The 17419-nt window shown below is 38.5% G+C and overlaps 2 protein-coding genes across 22 annotated transcripts in view; one reads left to right on the top strand and one right to left on the bottom strand.

Moving 5' to 3' along the window:
- Nucleotides 1-1651: 1651 nt before the first annotated feature.
- On the bottom strand, nt 1652-12454 carry atg4c (autophagy related 4C, cysteine peptidase). 2 transcript variants are annotated; one of them, XM_061738715.1, is made up of 11 exons: nt 12290-12454; nt 12050-12170; nt 10418-10501; nt 9538-9768; nt 7917-8259; nt 6938-7008; nt 5818-6020; nt 5511-5589; nt 4636-4712; nt 4022-4141; nt 1652-3648 (listed from the first exon to the last, which is right to left on the bottom strand). In XM_061738715.1, exons 2-11 carry the CDS (start codon nt 12123-12125, stop codon nt 3481-3483), a joined length of 1452 nt encoding a protein of 483 aa, XP_061594699.1. In that variant the 5' UTR covers nt 12126-12170; nt 12290-12454; the 3' UTR covers nt 1652-3480. The 2 variants fall into 2 exon arrangements, with proteins under 2 accessions (XP_061594699.1, XP_061594700.1); XM_061738716.1 differs by lacking the exon at nt 10418-10501.
- Nucleotides 12455-16469: 4015 nt separating this feature from the next.
- dock7 (dedicator of cytokinesis 7) overlaps nt 16470-17419 on the top strand; it is a 68424-nt gene continuing 67474 nt past the window's right edge. For all 20 annotated transcript variants that reach the window (XM_061738689.1, XM_061738686.1, XM_061738701.1 and 17 more), the window contains exon 1: nt 16470-16574. In XM_061738689.1, the coding sequence (XP_061594673.1) occupies nt 16537-16574 (38 nt within the window). In that variant the 5' untranslated portion in view covers nt 16470-16536. The remainder of the gene's footprint in view (nt 16575-17419) is intronic.

Here is a 17419-nt window from a genome sequence, read left to right as displayed (position 1 = left end):
CTTATGAATGAAAAATGAAAAAGACAGCACTTTTTTTCTGTTAAACACAGCCACCTGCACAGATACAGACTGTGCATATTAGATAGTCTCTTTTTTGCTCATTTTAATTCTTCTGGACGTTCTCAAAGCCATCCATCACGGTCTGATGGCGGTCAGAGAATATTCAGAGAGCGAGGATTGAGGATATAGAAAAAAATGCACTTAGTGTTCTGGAGCTCTTTACTGCTGCAAAATGACGCAAAATGTTGTACTGTCACAAAAAAGAACTAGGTTTAATATGTTCATGTACTTGTAGCGTATTAAATTCACGATTCTCCTCAGTTGGCACAACAAATATTAACCATTTTCACGGACCTGCTTGCATTAACTTTCCTTAAAAACCCAAACAAAATGACTTTAACAGCTTGTCTCTGTATACATGTTAAGGATTTTGTCCCGAAGGCCACTTAATCCTTACAAAGGCTCAATGCCAACACAGGATTTGATGTCTACTCTGTAGGTACAATTTTATGGCATAAAAAGGCTGCACTTGATCACATTCCTGCATGTATGTTTACATGGCTGCATGCCACAATTTCCTCCAGCAGGTGACACCATCATAAAACCTTTACCGGTTGTCTCTGAGTCTCAACCTCCAAGACGTCTGTGGAACAAAAGAAGTCCTCTGGCGGACTCCCTCTTTGTGTGGAATTCATCCGGCGGCAGATGAGAGTTTCAACAATCTGCAACATCACCAACACATTAGGCAGCTGTGTTAACTGTATGTGTGCGTGTGATCAGCTTGTACGCTGCACCGCCACTTGCTTATTACATTTCCCCCGAGCCTGCGAGTCATTAATCAAATATTCATACACCCCTTGTAAATACATGAACACAGTCGACCCTCAGAGCGCTCTGTGCCCCGCAGCACAAATGCTCTTTTATGTTTCTGACAAACATCCCAAATGTCCCATCCCCTCCTGTCCATTCAACCCCTTCCTTTTCCTATACTCCCCAAGAATGTCTCTGCAGATCCTTTTTGCGTTTGCATATTTGATGCTCCCGCTCTATCTACACAGTCTGCCGCCAAGCTGGGACAGAAAAAAAGAAGGGACCAAAACACAGATCAGACAAGGGATCTAAATGATGCCTTTATGTGCTTTGCCATTACTTCTCCATGGTGGAGAGGAGAACAGACGAGGGATTCTCACTCCATCCGTCCATCCATCCTCACCCTTGCCCCGGCTCCTCCACACAAGAGACAGTTCCCCCCTTTTAAAAAGCACGCCTCATCATAATACAAGAATTTTTGTTATACAGGAAAACAGTCCAGCATAGCTCAAACACGGGGGGAAACAGACAGATGATCCATGGCAACGGAGCTTTGCACACAAGGATATTTTCTTTTCCTCCACAGAGGAACACAATTGCTGCCAGTGTCACTGGGTCACATTTTTTCCGGTTCCTGGTTAATGGCCTGTAGAGATGGTTAGCACGTACGATTAGTTTTAATCTACTACATTTGACTGGAAGAGAAAGGGATTCAATTCATTTCAACAAACCACTGAGGTTTGGATGCTGCACGGAAAATGAAGCAAATGTTTTTTTTCCTTTCCTTTTCTCCCCCAGAGCCGCTTTAATTCCTTCAAGCGGGCAGAAAGGAGCAACGTGATACAGTGAAATACTCTACCTTTATTCAGCTTTTGTTGCCCCCCCACAGTCACAACCTTTCTCAGAAAAAAAACAACTTGAATTTATGCAAATAGTTATTTCGTGCAGGTGTCAATCTGCAAGAAAGCACATGAGAATGATTCACAAGAACTTTTTTAAAGTGACAAATACAAGTGCTGGACTGACATTTCGTCGACTGTTAGTTCTTAACTACAATTTGTTAACCTGCGGGTAGTGCGTAGCTACAGATTTTTACTCAGTGGTGGAGAGTAAGAATAACAAGCAGAAAACATTTTAAAGAACATTAGATGAAAAAAAAAATGTTTTGAAAAACATAATTGGAGAAAAAAATGCTCAAATAAGGAACTTTTCTAATTGTGCATGAAAAATACAAACATAGTAATCTGTGTGTTTCTGTCTGATTAAATATAAAATTCCCTGAATTTGATTTCAGTATCTTTTTGTGTTTAGAGTTCAAATGCTGCGATAAATGTGCAATCAATCAGAAACAGAAGTTGAATACAAAGGGGATTTCCCCTTTAACTCGTAGTCCTGCTGGTCGCTTTCATGCACAACTCGGTCAAAAATTAGTGTACTTATGAAAACCCACACAATCAAACATATACAGATTCAGGCCAACAATCTCATAACTCCTTTTCACTGTTAAACATGATTGCAGAGAGGAAGAACTGAGCTCCGGTGTGAATAAACAGAAATGTTGGTGGAATACTAAAGCTCCCTTAAAAGCATGTGTACATGCATCTGATTTCAATGCTTCAGAACTATTTGATGAAATATTCCTGGTAGAGTCATTCGGGAAACTTAACTTAGCTCAGTCTATCTTCAGATAGCCCTTGGCCCGCACTTATTAAGGCTTTTACTCTTTTAAGTTGAGAAACTCTCAATACTCATAGATGTAGACCTTCAAAGCCAACACTGATTTGTATAAACGTGACATCCGTGGATTATGTTGTACTAGACCTTTGATTACTACATTCAAATGCATTGAAAACTCATTTAACAAAATAATTCACATCGAGTCTTGTTCATGAAATGTCCGTTGACCTATACTTAAAGTTCCTTACAGTGCACTTAAGCTTAAATCATAAAAGAAGCACAAAAACAACTTTAAAGGTGATAACTTATCCAACTGAGCTCTGAACGTCTTATAGTAAATTGAATTTGTGGCACCCGCCTGTGTAATACCAGGACAAATGAGACTTGCATCACCAACAGCCAAATTATTCACATAGTTTTTCAAATCAAATCATGTTTTTAGTTCAGAGCCAGTCAATCATGGGGCCACGGATGAGACAAGACAACCCAGCACCTTTCTTTCCAAACTTTCCAACCAATCTGCCTCACACGCAAAGGAGGAAGCTATCTGGAGACCAAGTCCACACAGAAAGGCCTTATTAAGATCTGAAATGGAAACCTTTGAAAGGGGACAAAAGTGCGTACCACCACACCGCCGTACTGCCACACTATTAACATTCGGTCTAAAAAAGAATGACAAATAATGGCACAAAACTTGTTTTTTTTTCTGAATGCCAGTGTATTCAAAAAAGTAGAGTTTAGGTTCAGCTGAGCACCACAAGATGTGTAAAGGTGTGTGCATATTCTTTGGCCACGACAGAGTAACCAATGAGTGACAACTTTTCGTCTTCCCCTCGAAAACCGAATTTCAAGGGTGTGAAGAAAGTATTCATGTAGTTTTAAAAAGTCGTATAAACTTCTGTATTAGAAAAGCCTCATACATGAACTATGGGATTCCAGGCGGCGTGGCTCGTTACGGGGACGCTCTCTCGCCAGTCGTTTTAAACGTGGCCGTCAAAGCAACACAAAGTCCCCGGCGGTGGTGACCGCTCTCCGCGTGTCACGGATGAAGGGCCACTCTGGTTTCTCTGGGGTCAGGCCCGCCGACAGGTCGTAATCTCTCCCGTGACCTTGTACGAAAGTGAACGCCGGGTATTTCTCTTTTGCTGACGGCTGCAGCACCTGGAACAACAACGAAGCAAGCGTTTTTGTTGTGAATTTCAGCCATTAAAATAAAGAGAGGCATCCGCAACTCTCTGGATGCAAATTACATTTATGTCAATACAAATAGAGAAGTACCTTAAGCAGGGGCATGACAGATTTAAGGAGGTAAGATTGGTTTAAAACATCTATTCAATATAATGACGATGTGGAGAGGCCAAACTAAGTCAGATTGATGGCAATATGGTGCCACCTAGTGGCCAACTAACATATGACAAACATTATACACTGCCGTGACAATGGGTCATGAATATACCGGGAGAATTAGAATAAAAATAACACCGTCTAGAATTGCCTTTCTTCAATATGTTCATAGTCATGGCAGCTTCCCCACCTTGGAAAGCTCTTCCTTGATTCTGGCATAATCTTGAGCGCTTCTGGAATAGAAACCAATGGTGCAGCTTGGGTCCATCTTGCTGAATGGCATCTTCTTTGGCGATGGGCAATGAAATGACTACAGGAAAATAAGACATAATGCATCTGAACATATTCATCATTCTGATACCTGTGGCCAGGTAGCTGCGAGGCATACCTGCACGCTCGGTGACAGTGTCAAGACAAATAAGATGTATTCTGCATCATTTGATGAATGAAATTCTATTTATCCGCTGTCACGCAGTCTCCAAAAAATTTACACCTACGCCGCGTTGTCATGTTGCATCCCGCAGCACGCAGGAGCATAGAACAAAAGCTGGCTACACAAATGCTCAGAGCTGATTTTTATTTATGGATTCTGAAATATTAAGCCTCACGGTGCCTGATCGTGTACTCGCAGTATTTCTGCTAAGTGGCAGCTTCACCTGTCTGAGCAGCAAATAAATCAACACACAGGGACTCTGTAATTGGGCTGGGTGCTTCTTTAAGATTCACACCCTTAAGTACTAACAGAAACTATTAAATTCACATTACTGGGACCCCAGTCATCTCGTCTGTGTAATTTCACATTACCTGGAGAGGGAAATCGCTGGTGCTGACATCCACAAAAGACTGACAGTAATGAGGGTCCATGTAAATCAAGCTGTCATCTGCAAGGACAAAACAGAAGACAAGTTATTCAAAAACATCAGATTATTACAAAAACGCGCACCCCCTCAATTTCTATGTAGAGCAGCTCAAAGTCATCCGCTTGGCCAACTGTTGGGGTTGTGTGCGTCAAATATGCCTCCCAGAAGGTTGTTGCTTTTTAATATCCACCACGGTGGATTACATTCTGCATAATCAGCTGCGTTTGTACAAGCACATTCTTTACACGCACAAAGAAAAAAAAAAAAAAAAAAAAAAAAAGTTGTTGTCATTTAATTTTTGTGTGGGGGAATTACTTTTACAAACACACAATTATGTTTGACCATTTGCATATGATAAATGCAGCGCTGAGCCGTGCCATGGCAGGAAGAATTTATTGCTTGTCATTTGAACATCATCCACCGCTGTATTTCAAATTGGTAAAATGTAAATGCACAAATATTGACTGCCAAGATGTACAACTGAAGGTTCCTCCTGGCTCCTGAAGGTGATGAAGAGTGGCTCACTTTGGGGCCCCCGAATGAAATTTAATGCATGCCTCCTATGGAAATCAATTACGGCTCACAACTTGGGAGGTTTACTTGTGATGAATGGGTGAGGCTTTGATGGGTCAGGGAGAATAAAGTAAGCTCTGCTTCACTCGCTTTCATCTCCACTCCTCTGCGCTTTCTTCACGCGAGCAAGAATACATTAACTTACTTTGTCTCCGCACATACGAAGGGTATATTATGCAAAAATAATTTGTTATTCACGCCATCTTCTGTGTGTACCTTTCTGTTTTCCATTATGCTAACACTAACCTTGAAATCCCACAAAGTAACAGGCCTGCTTGGGCTTTCCTCCGATGATCCCTATGCAGTACTCCAGACTCAGTATGCTCTAAATGAACACACAAAGAAGCATCCACTTCATCCGTCCATGAGCCCAAATAACTTCAATTAGTTTTACTTCATATGTTTCAAGCAGATACCTTGACTTCACCCTTTCCTCACCCTGAGTACTTGTCATAAACATCATCATTCATTTGACTTACTACGTCGGAGCCTCGAAGAAGTTTTATTCTTAAACATGCCATTGAGCAAGATGAGTTTTAAAAGCAACCCTCACCTTTGCAAAGTCAAAATACTCAGGGTTTGTCTTCTCCCCTCCCAGCCTCACGGGGATGAGGATGATGACAGCTCGGTTGTCTGGCAACGGCGGAGCAGACGCTGGTGGGTCGTGTTGCGCTGAAGGAGGGGTGTCTGATGTTGCGTCGGAGGCCTGCCCTGCTCCGGGTGCCCTGTGGCAATCGACGACATCAGCACTGTACACTATGAAGGATCAATAAGACAAAAGGTCAGATGGAGGCCCGTCTCTCTGTCTGCCACGTCTGACTATAAATCTATTCTGTCTGTTGATCGGGGTTCTGGTCTGGTCTGCTCAGAAACTTCATCGTTTTTTTACTAAAACAGAAATAAAAGCTTTGATGTATTGTATTTGTTTTCCTCAGAAATGTCTGAAATTCCTGTAAATTGATATAATTATATGCACTTAATCAGATTTTTCATTGGGTTCATTTAAGTTGCTTAATTTTAAAATGTAAACAAAAGTTTCAGCTGTTTGTTCTTTTCCCTCTTTTACAAGTCGCATGAAAGATCTTCAAAATAGCAGTACAAAACATGCATATTGGTACATCAAAATTATATTTCTTTAATCCCTAGGCACAGAAAAGACGATAAAATAACATATTTTTAAATAGTACCAAAAATAGTCACAAATTTTACTTTACAGTCATATAAAACTGTGAAATTTTGCAAATCCTCGGATTTTGAGATGCAATTTTTTTTTTCCAGGATTCAATGAATATTAATTGTTCATAAAAATGTTGATTGACATTTCATTGGTCATAGAATCATTTCAGTGTTAAAGTTTCATCTTCTTGTGATTCCACTGCGACACTTCCAACACACAGACACTGGCTCGGAGACAAACTAATATCTTCTGCGACCGAGAAGACAAACATAAATCAGCAGCTAAGATACTGAGCTTAAGAGCAGGTCGGAGTGTGAAGTTATAGATTTGGAATTGATGTGTTGTTGGGGAATAGACACAGCGAGACTCCTGTCACCACACTACGCAGCTTCAGTCTCACAGCGGCAGAGAGAGGGCGGGAAAAAAAAGAAGAAAGGTCGGCTTGGGCGCCGTGCCCAGTATCCTGTTTTATCAACAGCCGGATCATCTTTCATACCTGTGCAGTCCTGGGAGACGTAGGCAGTTATACCCGCCAAGCCAGGGTCCATCGCTTCCTCGACAGCTTTCCTAAGAGAAGGAGAGAGGAGAAGAAGACAAGACATGGTGAAAAGGGAGAGAAAGGGAGCGAGAAACGCAAGCTCACGTCTGGAGGTTATTCTGTTTCGAATAACTATAATTTTATCTTGAACCGAACAATCAGTTTTACTTATTTAATGCAAACTTACATTGTAGTTATTACATAAGGAACTGGTGATGGTATGTCTTTTTAACATTTTTAAAAAGGCTCTTGTTTAAATAAGTTTTTGCACATTTTATTCATCTGCAAAATGATAATGCTCTTTATAGAAGATCAATGATTATTTACTTTACAGTAGATATATGTGAATTATGTTGTGAATTAAACTTTCCTTATATAAATTAAGTTTGCCCACAGCCTTGTTCAGGATTTAAAAACAGACAATACTGTAGTTTAGTGCTGATATTTTAGGTTGTTAAACTATATACAGTAAATGATTGCTTCTGTTTCACTATGAGGTTAAATTATTCAGTGATTTCAACTGAACATTTACTTACTTAAAAGATGTTTAACAAAACAAAAACAACAAAAAAAAAACAGCAACTCAACCTTCTGTGCCCTCAAATATAAATGACTATTTGAACGACAGCAACTGATCTTTGTCAAAAAATTAACCAGTATAAAATTAGAAGTGCACTATCTATCAGCCTGTTTTTTATTTTGTTTTGCAGATAAAAAAAAAAGGTCTCCTAATCTGAAGACACTAACATACAAACAGTGATGATGACTTCCCTTTGGAAAACATTGTTAATTGTCCAGTAAACAATTGAAAACCATCAAATCAAATCAATAATTGATGTATTAATCTGTTATAAAAAGCTAAAATTAGGTGAATGTGATGCGTCACAGACAAGATTCATAACTGTGACGAACGAAATGAGTTGGAGGTCAGCCTTACTTGAGGATGTGTGCCACCACCGCTGGTCCATACCAGTCCCCGGCCTGTTTTCCCATCGTCAGGCCGAGGCGGATGAGTCTGTGCAGGCCCAGAGGAGCCACGGAGCCGTCCCCGAACCAGGACACCAGGGTGCGGTGGTACATCTCCTTCAAATGCGCATCTGCCTCCTCTGCAGACCCTGAGGCCTGGCTTTGGGATGGTTCCAGAGATGGTCCGTTGTCAGAGGTCCTGGGGGAGCCCGGCAGAGAAGCCTCCAGAGAGGCGACGAGGCGCTTGGCTGCGGTGGAGGTCCACGTCTCGGTGTCTAAGGGCTGGAGGCTCAGCGCCCCGGTCCAGGTCCAGTCTGTGGTCAGATAGTCAAGGTTATTACAAAATCTAGTCAGTTACTGAGTGCAAATTACAAAACTCATTCATTCATTCATTTTCTAGATCTAACTCAGATGACGAGGCCATGACTATTAGAAGAAAAACTAAAGCTTTTCATAATTAGCAAAGCACTGATGTGATCTAATCTGATTTGTAATTAAAATATTGCAATTTATATTTAGTTCGGAAATTCAGATTTTTCTTCTTTGAAAAACCTCTAAGCACCTCTTTCAAAGCAAATACAGACATTCCAAATGTTGCTTTCTATAATATAAGGTCATGTGTGGTATAATGATGCAAGAACACAGAAAATAGAAACAAATAAAATATGAGAATTTCCTTTTCACTCAAGGAAATTCATGTTTCACGCCCAATATCTGTAACTCAAAATAATGAAATGCATTTGAGTCTATCAAAAGAAGAAAAAAGGTCATTCAGACTTAAATTAAAGCTTTTTTTTAAAACCATGTGTACCTCATTAACAAATTAGCTGTCATTCTGTCCAATTAGAAGTTTGAGTGTCGGCCTATTTCACTTCTGCAGAGCCTTATAAACAGGGTGGGAGCTTGAGACAGAGAGAAGGGGAGTGGCCTGAGCTATAAAACAGACCATAGTCCAATCTGAGGCATTAACAAAATGACCTTGATTCAAAGTGAATCAAAGCGAAATTAATCAATAAAGATCCTAAAGTGGCCATTAACCCCTTTATAGAGAAATATTTCATTTGTGACATATTTCACATTGGACAGAAGAACAGGTTTTAAATAGTGTTTTCTAAATGACTTCAATAGGCCGACAGTCATCTCATATGCAGATAGATAAAGTCTTGGGTATTCGACGATAAATCTCACAATGATACGAGGACTTCACTCATTCAAATCCCTTGCGTCAACTAAATCAAACTTTTTGTTTCAGGTTGAGAAAGTTGAAATGCTTAAAATAAGTCTTAATTCCTGCTTACAAAAACAGAAACGGAAGAGAAACTAAATGTAAGATTAAACACAAGGGTGCTGTATTTCACTTGGCATTTCATGTTGTGCTTTCAATCCACCTAATTTACAGTTCTACATTATAAAATAACGGTTTCCTGGGATTCAAACCAAAAGTCTGCATGCAAACCTACTTCTAAAAAAAAAAAAGAAAGAGAAATTTGTATTTTGTTTACAATCTTTTATTTACAATTTAACTAAAAAGAGCTATTCAAATTAAAACTTTTGCATCGACTCTTACCCACATGTTCCATCCTTTGCCTCACCTCTGCCTAAGAAGTGCAGAACCAGAGCCTGAGCCAGCATCATCTGTCCAGCCCTAAGCATGCAGCCCCAGCCGCAGTCGGAGGTCAGGGGGCTGCCTGGCAACGGAGGGAACTCTTCCCTATACGTGAGCCACAGACGAGACGCAAAATCCCTCCGGAAAGCTTCCACGTTTCCCATGACAAAGCCCTCATCTGAAGCTTCACAGGAGGCTTCGGTCAGGCCGTCATCGTCTGGAGTAAACAAATCACAACCTATTTGACATATTTGCAGTTATATGTTAAGTGACTGCAGTTAATTGTGTTATAGATCCCAATTGTGAAATTTCCTGTATTAACTCGTACAATCTTTCTAAATGGCGCCACTAGGAATTTGAACGATTAGTCTTCAGCAACAGTCATCAGATCAATAATCATGGGTTTCTTGCCTTTAGTTAAACTGGTCAGTGTCAGGGGTTTAATAGGGACTGATCAGTGGAAACAGTAATGCGAGCCAAAAAAAAAGAGAAGGTGGCTGAAAGTATCCTGAAATACACAGCCAAATTGGTTAAGAAAAGTTTCACTTTAACAACATTTTGGAGTTTCCCCACACAGACACCAGAACTAAATCACATTGAAAATCTGCATTGGGAAATCAATTACAAAAATAATAGCAAGAAAGCATTAAAATCACAAAGATGTGAAAACTGTAGAAGAATAGTTGTTCAAAAACTCAAAAATTGTAGAAATTACACTTGCATTTTCTCAAAGGCTAATTATATATTTTTTAAATCATTAAAATCTTTAACACTATCTTTTACCTTTAATATACAATTGTTTCATTTGTTATGCAGCAGGCAGGTAGTTTATGTGTGTTGCATATGAGTGTATGTGCACACCTTACCTTCAGCCTTAAAATGATAGCACTTCCCAAGAAGCAGCACTGGGGAATTTCTACTGAACGACGTCTTTGATTTGAGAACCCAACCTAACACAGATACACAGTATATCTAAGGTTTGAATGACTATTTGAAAATAGCCCTTACAATATTGTGTATATACAGCTGAGTGGCGAACCTAACACACAACATCCATCATTCAAGCATGCTGGCTCAATACCATGATTCTGTCCATTTCTACAATGTTTTTCTCCCAATCTTTTGTTACATCGGAGGCAGAGAGATTTCTTTTCCCACATTTTTTTTTTTAAAGTGAACAGAAACAGTGAAACGGATAGGCTACTATGTTTCTTGCAAACAAGTGTGGACAGTATGACAAAGGACTATTTTAAGGACTGACTCAACAGCAGGAGGCTCTTGTCTCACTGAATTATTGCGGCTCTTTTTTATTTGTGATGTTACTTATATTGCAGTGTATTTCTCTTTTGATTTCCACACTTTCTGACAATCCAACTTTAACAGCACTGTCCATCAGATTTGGTCAAGAAAAGAAAGTTATGGAGTATACTGACAGGTTAAAACTGCACCACAATGACAAATAAAAACCGCGGTTGAATTGGTTTGATATTGGATATTGGATATTCGACATTCAACACCCATAAAACTTGTGATACATACCACTGATTTTGGTCAAACCACTTGTGATGTGTTCATGGTCATCTAGACTATATATCACAAAACAGTAATTATTAAAAAATCATATATATGGGCATATATATGGGCTGATTTAAAAATCATATATATGGGCTGATTTAATGTGGTTTAATGAATTCAACACCCATAAAACTTGTGATACATACCACTGATTTTGGTCATATTGCTTGTGATGTGTTCATGGTCATCTAGACTATATATCACAAGAGAGTAATTATTATAAAATCATATTATGGGCTGATTTAATGAGGTTTAATGAATTCAACACCCAAAAAACTTGTGATACATAACACCGATTGTTTTATGGGTGTTGAATTCATTAAACCACATTAAATCAGCCCATATATATAAGCCTGTGTGTGTGTGTATGTGTGGGTATATATATGTGTATATGTATATGTGTGCATGTATGTGTAGGTATGTTTAGGTATGTGTATATATGGATACAGTATCTAGACTATGTATGTGTATATGTATGTGTGTATGTATATACAGTGTATATGTGTATGTATATATATATATATAATATATATATTTTTTTTTATTTTAGACAAAGGGGTGAGAGCTAATAAGCTATGCTTCTTCTCACTCCTTTTCGAATATGTCATTTATTTTCGGGTTTTCTATGCTTTATTATTTTGCTTCCTGGCATATTCGGAATAAACAGTACAAACAAATATATGATTTTTTAATAATTACTGTTTTGTGATATATAGTCTAGATGACCATGAACACATCACAAGTGGTTTGACCAAAATCAGTGGTATGTATCACAAGTTTTATGGGTGTTGAATATCCAATATCCAATATCAAACCAATTCAACCGCGGTCAAATAAAAGCATTAGGAATACCGTATATGCGGTTAAGCACAGCTGATGGGGCTTTGTGTGTGTTTATGTGTGTTTTAGAGGAAATTACTCACTGTACTTCACATTATGCCACGCTGACAAGAACGTTTTCTTCAGTTTTTCCACCTCGTCGCTCCCTTTATTCTCCATTTAGACCAGAGAGGGAAGGAACCCATTCCCACAAAGCATGCAAGCCTGCACATTATGCAAATAACCACACGCACATACACGCAAAACGCAAACAAACGCACAGAAATAAGAAAATGCAGTAATGGTGAGAGGGACTTGTGCATGAAATTACAACACTCCGTTACCTTTATCGTTTCTCCAGTGCAGCTATGTCACACTGACGGACATGTTGCTGGTCTGTAATGAACTTCTGAACGTAACTCTATGCTAAAGATACTTTTTTTGCCATTCCTGACCTTCGGGGCAACTTAACGCTCCACTGCGACAACCAATGTTTACACTTTGAGGAAGTGAGGCGCCTCCGTCAGCTGATCTCGCGTGTTTCCGTTTCCAAGAGGCGTGAGATAGATTTAATTTTATTAAACAGACAGTCCGAGCGGGCGGTGTTTAACTCTTGATCCGAACGTTAAAACCCTATTTAAAATAACTCCGCCCATTCGGGTAATTCTTTTAATCAAAACAGGCAAATCCTGCAACTAAAAATAATGATAGATAGATAGATAGATAGATAGATAGATAGATAGATAGATAGATAGATAGATAGATAGATAGATAGATAGATAGATAGATAGATAGATAGATAGATAGATAGATAGATAGATAGATAGATAGATAGATAGATAGATAGATAGATAGATAGATAGATAGATAGATAGATAGATAGATAGATAGATAGATAGATGGATAGATAGATAGATAGATAGATAGATGGATAGATTGTTTAGTGACAGTACTGCACTAAGTATAAATAAGTTATAAATATGTTAAGTTTGGTATAGGCAGTATATTGCACTGGATGTATGGAGTCACTATGTACAGGACTGTCTCAGAAAATTAGAATATTGTGATAAAGTTCTTTATTTTCTGTAATGCAATTAAAAAAAACAAAAATGTCATACATTCTGGATTCATTACAAATCAACTGAAATATTGCAAGCCTTTTATTATTTTAATATTGCTGATTATGGTTTACAGTTTAAGATTAAGATTCCCAGAATATTCTAATTTTTTTAGATAGGATATTTGAGTTTTCTTAAGCTGTAAACCATGATCAGCAATATTAAAATAATAAAAGGCTTGCAATATTTCAGTTGATTTGTAATGAATCCAGAATGTATGACATTTTTGCATTACAGAAAATAAAGGGCTTTATCATAATATTCTAATTTTCTGAGACAGTCCTGTATGTTTGTTGAGAGACTGAATGGCTGTGTGAAAAAAAAAAACGGTATAATAATCTGTATAAGGAGCCATGTGGAATATAGTCACTTTTTAGTTTCATTTCTCCATTCAATATAATTATTACACTGAAATATTAAAATTTTAAAAACATATTACGTATTTAGATGTGACTGTAATTCAAATACCCATGATTGCATCACATACCATTACAGACATTTATGGATGGTTGAAGTTTAATGAAAAAAGCTCAAGTAAATTAGAAAAAAAGGTCAAGAAGCACCAATGTATTCAGCAGTTTTAACAGAAAAATGACGTGGTGATAGAGAATATCTCCTGGCACTGATAATAGGCCATCTTCAACAGAGGCTAAGATGTGAATAAAACACCATTGCAAAGTTTGTGCCCCCTTGATATTGGTGAGCATGTCCCATCTTCCTTCATATGAAAGTTTTAACACCGAGATGACCGCACTACTAATCACTAGAGATGGACTTCTACGACTCCCAGAAGTGCAGTGGTTTCAGGCCTCCAGAGAGGTCCTCAGTCGCTTACATATTTCAATCTTGCATAAGCTTATAGTTAAGCATAGAATGTATAGGAAAACAGTTTTCTTTAGTTTTTTTATGCATCTGGGATCAGACTCATAAGTTCAGACCTGGAGGAAGTCTCATATTAATTTAATTTCAATTCAGTTCAGTTCAATTCACTTCAATTCAATTCAATTCAATTCAATTACAATTTATCAATCATGAAAGGAAATTATACGTTGTGGTAACATTTGTATTATCTAAGTTCCTTCAAAGAGTCATTGTACATGGTTATAGCTGTGAGCTTGAAGGTAAATCTGCTTGGATAACTGTCTTGTTAAGAGGATGCTCAGCCTGTTTTTCATTTTATGAAGCACTCTTGTTTGCCCAATAGGCTTCAGAGGCTTACTGGCACTAATGCTGCTACCCCGTCAGATGAGTCCAGATGAATTAGCACTCTTCACAACAGACTTACAAAAGATATGCAACTTTCTGCTGCTTAGAAGCATCTTAGCTTCCTCCCTAAATACATTCTGCCCTGTCCCTTCTTATACACTGGACCACTACAGTACACACCAGTACAGTCTGGTGTCCAGGTGAACATATACAAAGCCCAATATATTCTGGGCATAATCTATATTAATGGTAATGAGAGTTAAAATCAGTTATGACAAATATAATTTGAACATAAGTCTGCCAGGCTCTTGGGCATCAAACTATCACGTGATAAATAGTATATTGTTCTAACAATAAACTTTTCGTATTATAACGTGATAAATAGTATATTGTTCTAACAATAAAATATCACGTTATAACGTGATAGTTTGTATATTGTAATAACGTGAAAAATATCACGTAATAACGTGAAACGTTTATTGTTCTAACAATAAACGTTTCATGTTATAACGTGATACTGATATATTTTTTTCTCTGGTTTCTGTGGCTAGATTGCGAGCTGACTGGCTCATATTTGCAGCAGCAGCAAATATAATTTACAAGATGGCGGTAATGATGACATCAGTCAAGGTTCATTCAATATATTCAAGGTTCATTCAATATATTCAAGGTTCATTTAATATATTCAAGGTTCATTCAAAATATTCAGGGTTAATTAATATATTCAAGGTTCATTCAATATATTCAGGGTTCATTCAATATATTCAAGGTTCATTCAATATATTCAGGGTTCATTCAATATATTCAAGGTTCATTCAATATATTCAAGGTTCGTTCAATATATTCGGGGTTCATTCAATATATTCAAGGTTCATTCAATATTTATTCAAGGTTCATTCAATATATTCAAGGTTCATTCAATATATTCAAGGTTCATTCAATATATTCAAGGTTTATTCAATATATTCAGGGTTCATTCAATATATTCAAGGTTCCTTCAATATATTCGGGGTTCATTCAATATATTCGGGGTGCATTCAATATATTCACGGTTCATTCAATATATTCGGATTTTCATTCAATATATTCGGGGTGCATTCAATATATTCAAGGTTCATTCAATATATTCAAGGTTCATTCAATATATTCAAGGTTCATTCAATATATTCAGGGTTCATTCAATATATTCAAAGTTCATTCAATATATTCAAATATCAATTTCCTGAACGGCATGCCATAATATATATAAATGCATATATATGTGTAGTTATGTATATACACTGTTGTTAAATAGCCCAAAAAGTACTCTTAAAACCTAGATTGGTACAGTCAGTACTCGAGTTGAGGGGGGATGAGGGGGGATGGCATCCCCCCTGAAATAAAAACGGTAAAAATCATCCCCCCTGTAAAACTGCCATCCCCTCCTTTCCATCCCTTTTGTCATTTCATCAATGAATGTGGTTTTACTGCTATTTCAACATTTAGAGTCATCACCAGAAAAATAACACCAGAAAAATGTGACAATTTTCACTTGTTTCAGGTAAATTTTCACTTGAAATAAGTAAGAAAATCTGCCAGTGGGACAAGATTTATCTTCTTACAAGCAAAAAAATCTTTTTCCACTGGCAGATTTTTCTACTTATTTCAAGTGAAAATCTACTTGAAACAGGTGAAAATTGTTGTTTTTTCCAGTGATGAGTCTTGTTTTAAGTGTAATGAGATATTTTTTTTACTAAAATGAGACATTTTAACTAGAAATAAGACAAATATTCTTGTGAAGATTTTTAGTTTTTGCAGTGATCCATTTTACTTATCCTGTGAAGGACATAGGCATATTGATAAGTTCAGAAAACTGTTTTTTATTGTTGTGTTTTGATGTATTTATTAACTGCTGCTATGTCATTCCTGCAGTATTTCTGACTGCAGGTGTTTTGGTCAGTGCTATTATTTGTAATATATTATTTGTAATCAGCACAAATTATCTGTCCCCATATGATAAAATCCACCATCCCTCCTGATTTTTTTTTACAACTCGAGTACTGGGGACAGTATACCGTTGCACAGCATTACAGCCATTAGGGTAATCATCTCAATTTCTCCCATTCAAAACTCTGCACCTTTCTAAAAGCGTGTGCGCTTCTGAATGGGTGTGTACCGCTGCGCCCCACACACAGCCTTTACGGTAGCGATCCCATTCTCCTGTTTTCCTTGTGACCCCAGCGAGTGGAGACTGAAGCTGCTGCTGGGAATCATCCGCGGCCACTGCCATGGCTGAACGCCGCGCCTTCGCCCAGAAAATCAGCAGGTAACCCCGACATGAACACCGAGCCCCCCACCTCTCTTTGTGTTTGAGCGTGTTTTTCCTCCGGAGCGCCCCCCCGGACCACCGCGGCAGCAGCCCCCGGGAAGGAGGCCACGCAGCCCGGCTGCACCGAGCTAAACCTAGACTGTGGTTCCCCGTTACATCGACGGCGTAGGGTACGCGGTGACGCGCACCTTACGGCGTATGGGCTGCGTCGGTGTAACGCGGGACTATAAATCAGCCTCTAGCGATGCTCGGACCCACCCAGACACACAGCCACACCGCTACCTTATCCCTCTCTAATCATTCACTCAACAACCCCATGCAAAAAGCGTTATATTATTCTATTCAAGAAAATCACAGCAAGAGGAGGTGTTATCTTCCCCTTAACATCATCTGCTTTTAAACCCTTTATTTTGAAACAAGCCTCGCCTACAGTGGCTAAAGCCTGATTTATGGTTCCGCGTTAAATCGACGCAGTGCCTACACCGTACGGTGCGCGTCGCCGCGTACCCTACGGCGTAGGCTCTGCGTTGGTGTAACTTGGAACCATAAATCAGCCTTAAACGCTGGGAAGCTACTATTAGATGCTGACAACTTTGTTTACCTGGGTTTTTCAATTACTCCTCCTTGTGATGGGAGAAAACACGTCTGATTTCGGGGACAAAAGGTCCTCCCAAGTGCTGTCAAATACTGATATTATAATCTGCCCCTCCGCCCCTGGTAGACAGATCAAAGTAATCTCCTTAACAAAGGGCTTTGTGTAAGCTGTCAAATGCCACCATCCCAGTCTTAATGTGGATGGGTTGAAGAAATCCACCTCCTGAACGTGTTTATTTGTATTTTTC

The sequence above is a fragment of the Cololabis saira genome, chromosome 13, assembly GCF_033807715.1.
Source record: "Cololabis saira isolate AMF1-May2022 chromosome 13, fColSai1.1, whole genome shotgun sequence".
NCBI lineage: Eukaryota > Metazoa > Chordata > Actinopteri > Beloniformes > Belonidae > Cololabis > Cololabis saira.
The sequence above is the reverse complement of the archived record's forward strand: the minus strand, read 5'-3'. Positions and strand labels throughout refer to the sequence as shown.

Excerpts from the sequence above, each read along its gene's own strand:
- atg4c (XM_061738715.1), bottom strand. The coding sequence starts at position 12,125 with ATGGAGAATAAAGGGAGCGACGAGGTGGAAAAACTGAAGAAAACGTTC. Across the intron at positions 4,713-5,510 it reads TTACTTTGTGGGATTTCAAG|ATGACAGCTTGATTTACATG; the intron begins GTTAGTGTTAGC and ends TTGTCCTTGCAG. Across the intron at positions 4,142-4,635 it reads CCAGCGATTTCCCTCTCCAG|TCATTTCATTGCCCATCGCC; the intron begins GTAATGTGAAAT and ends ATTTTCCTGTAG.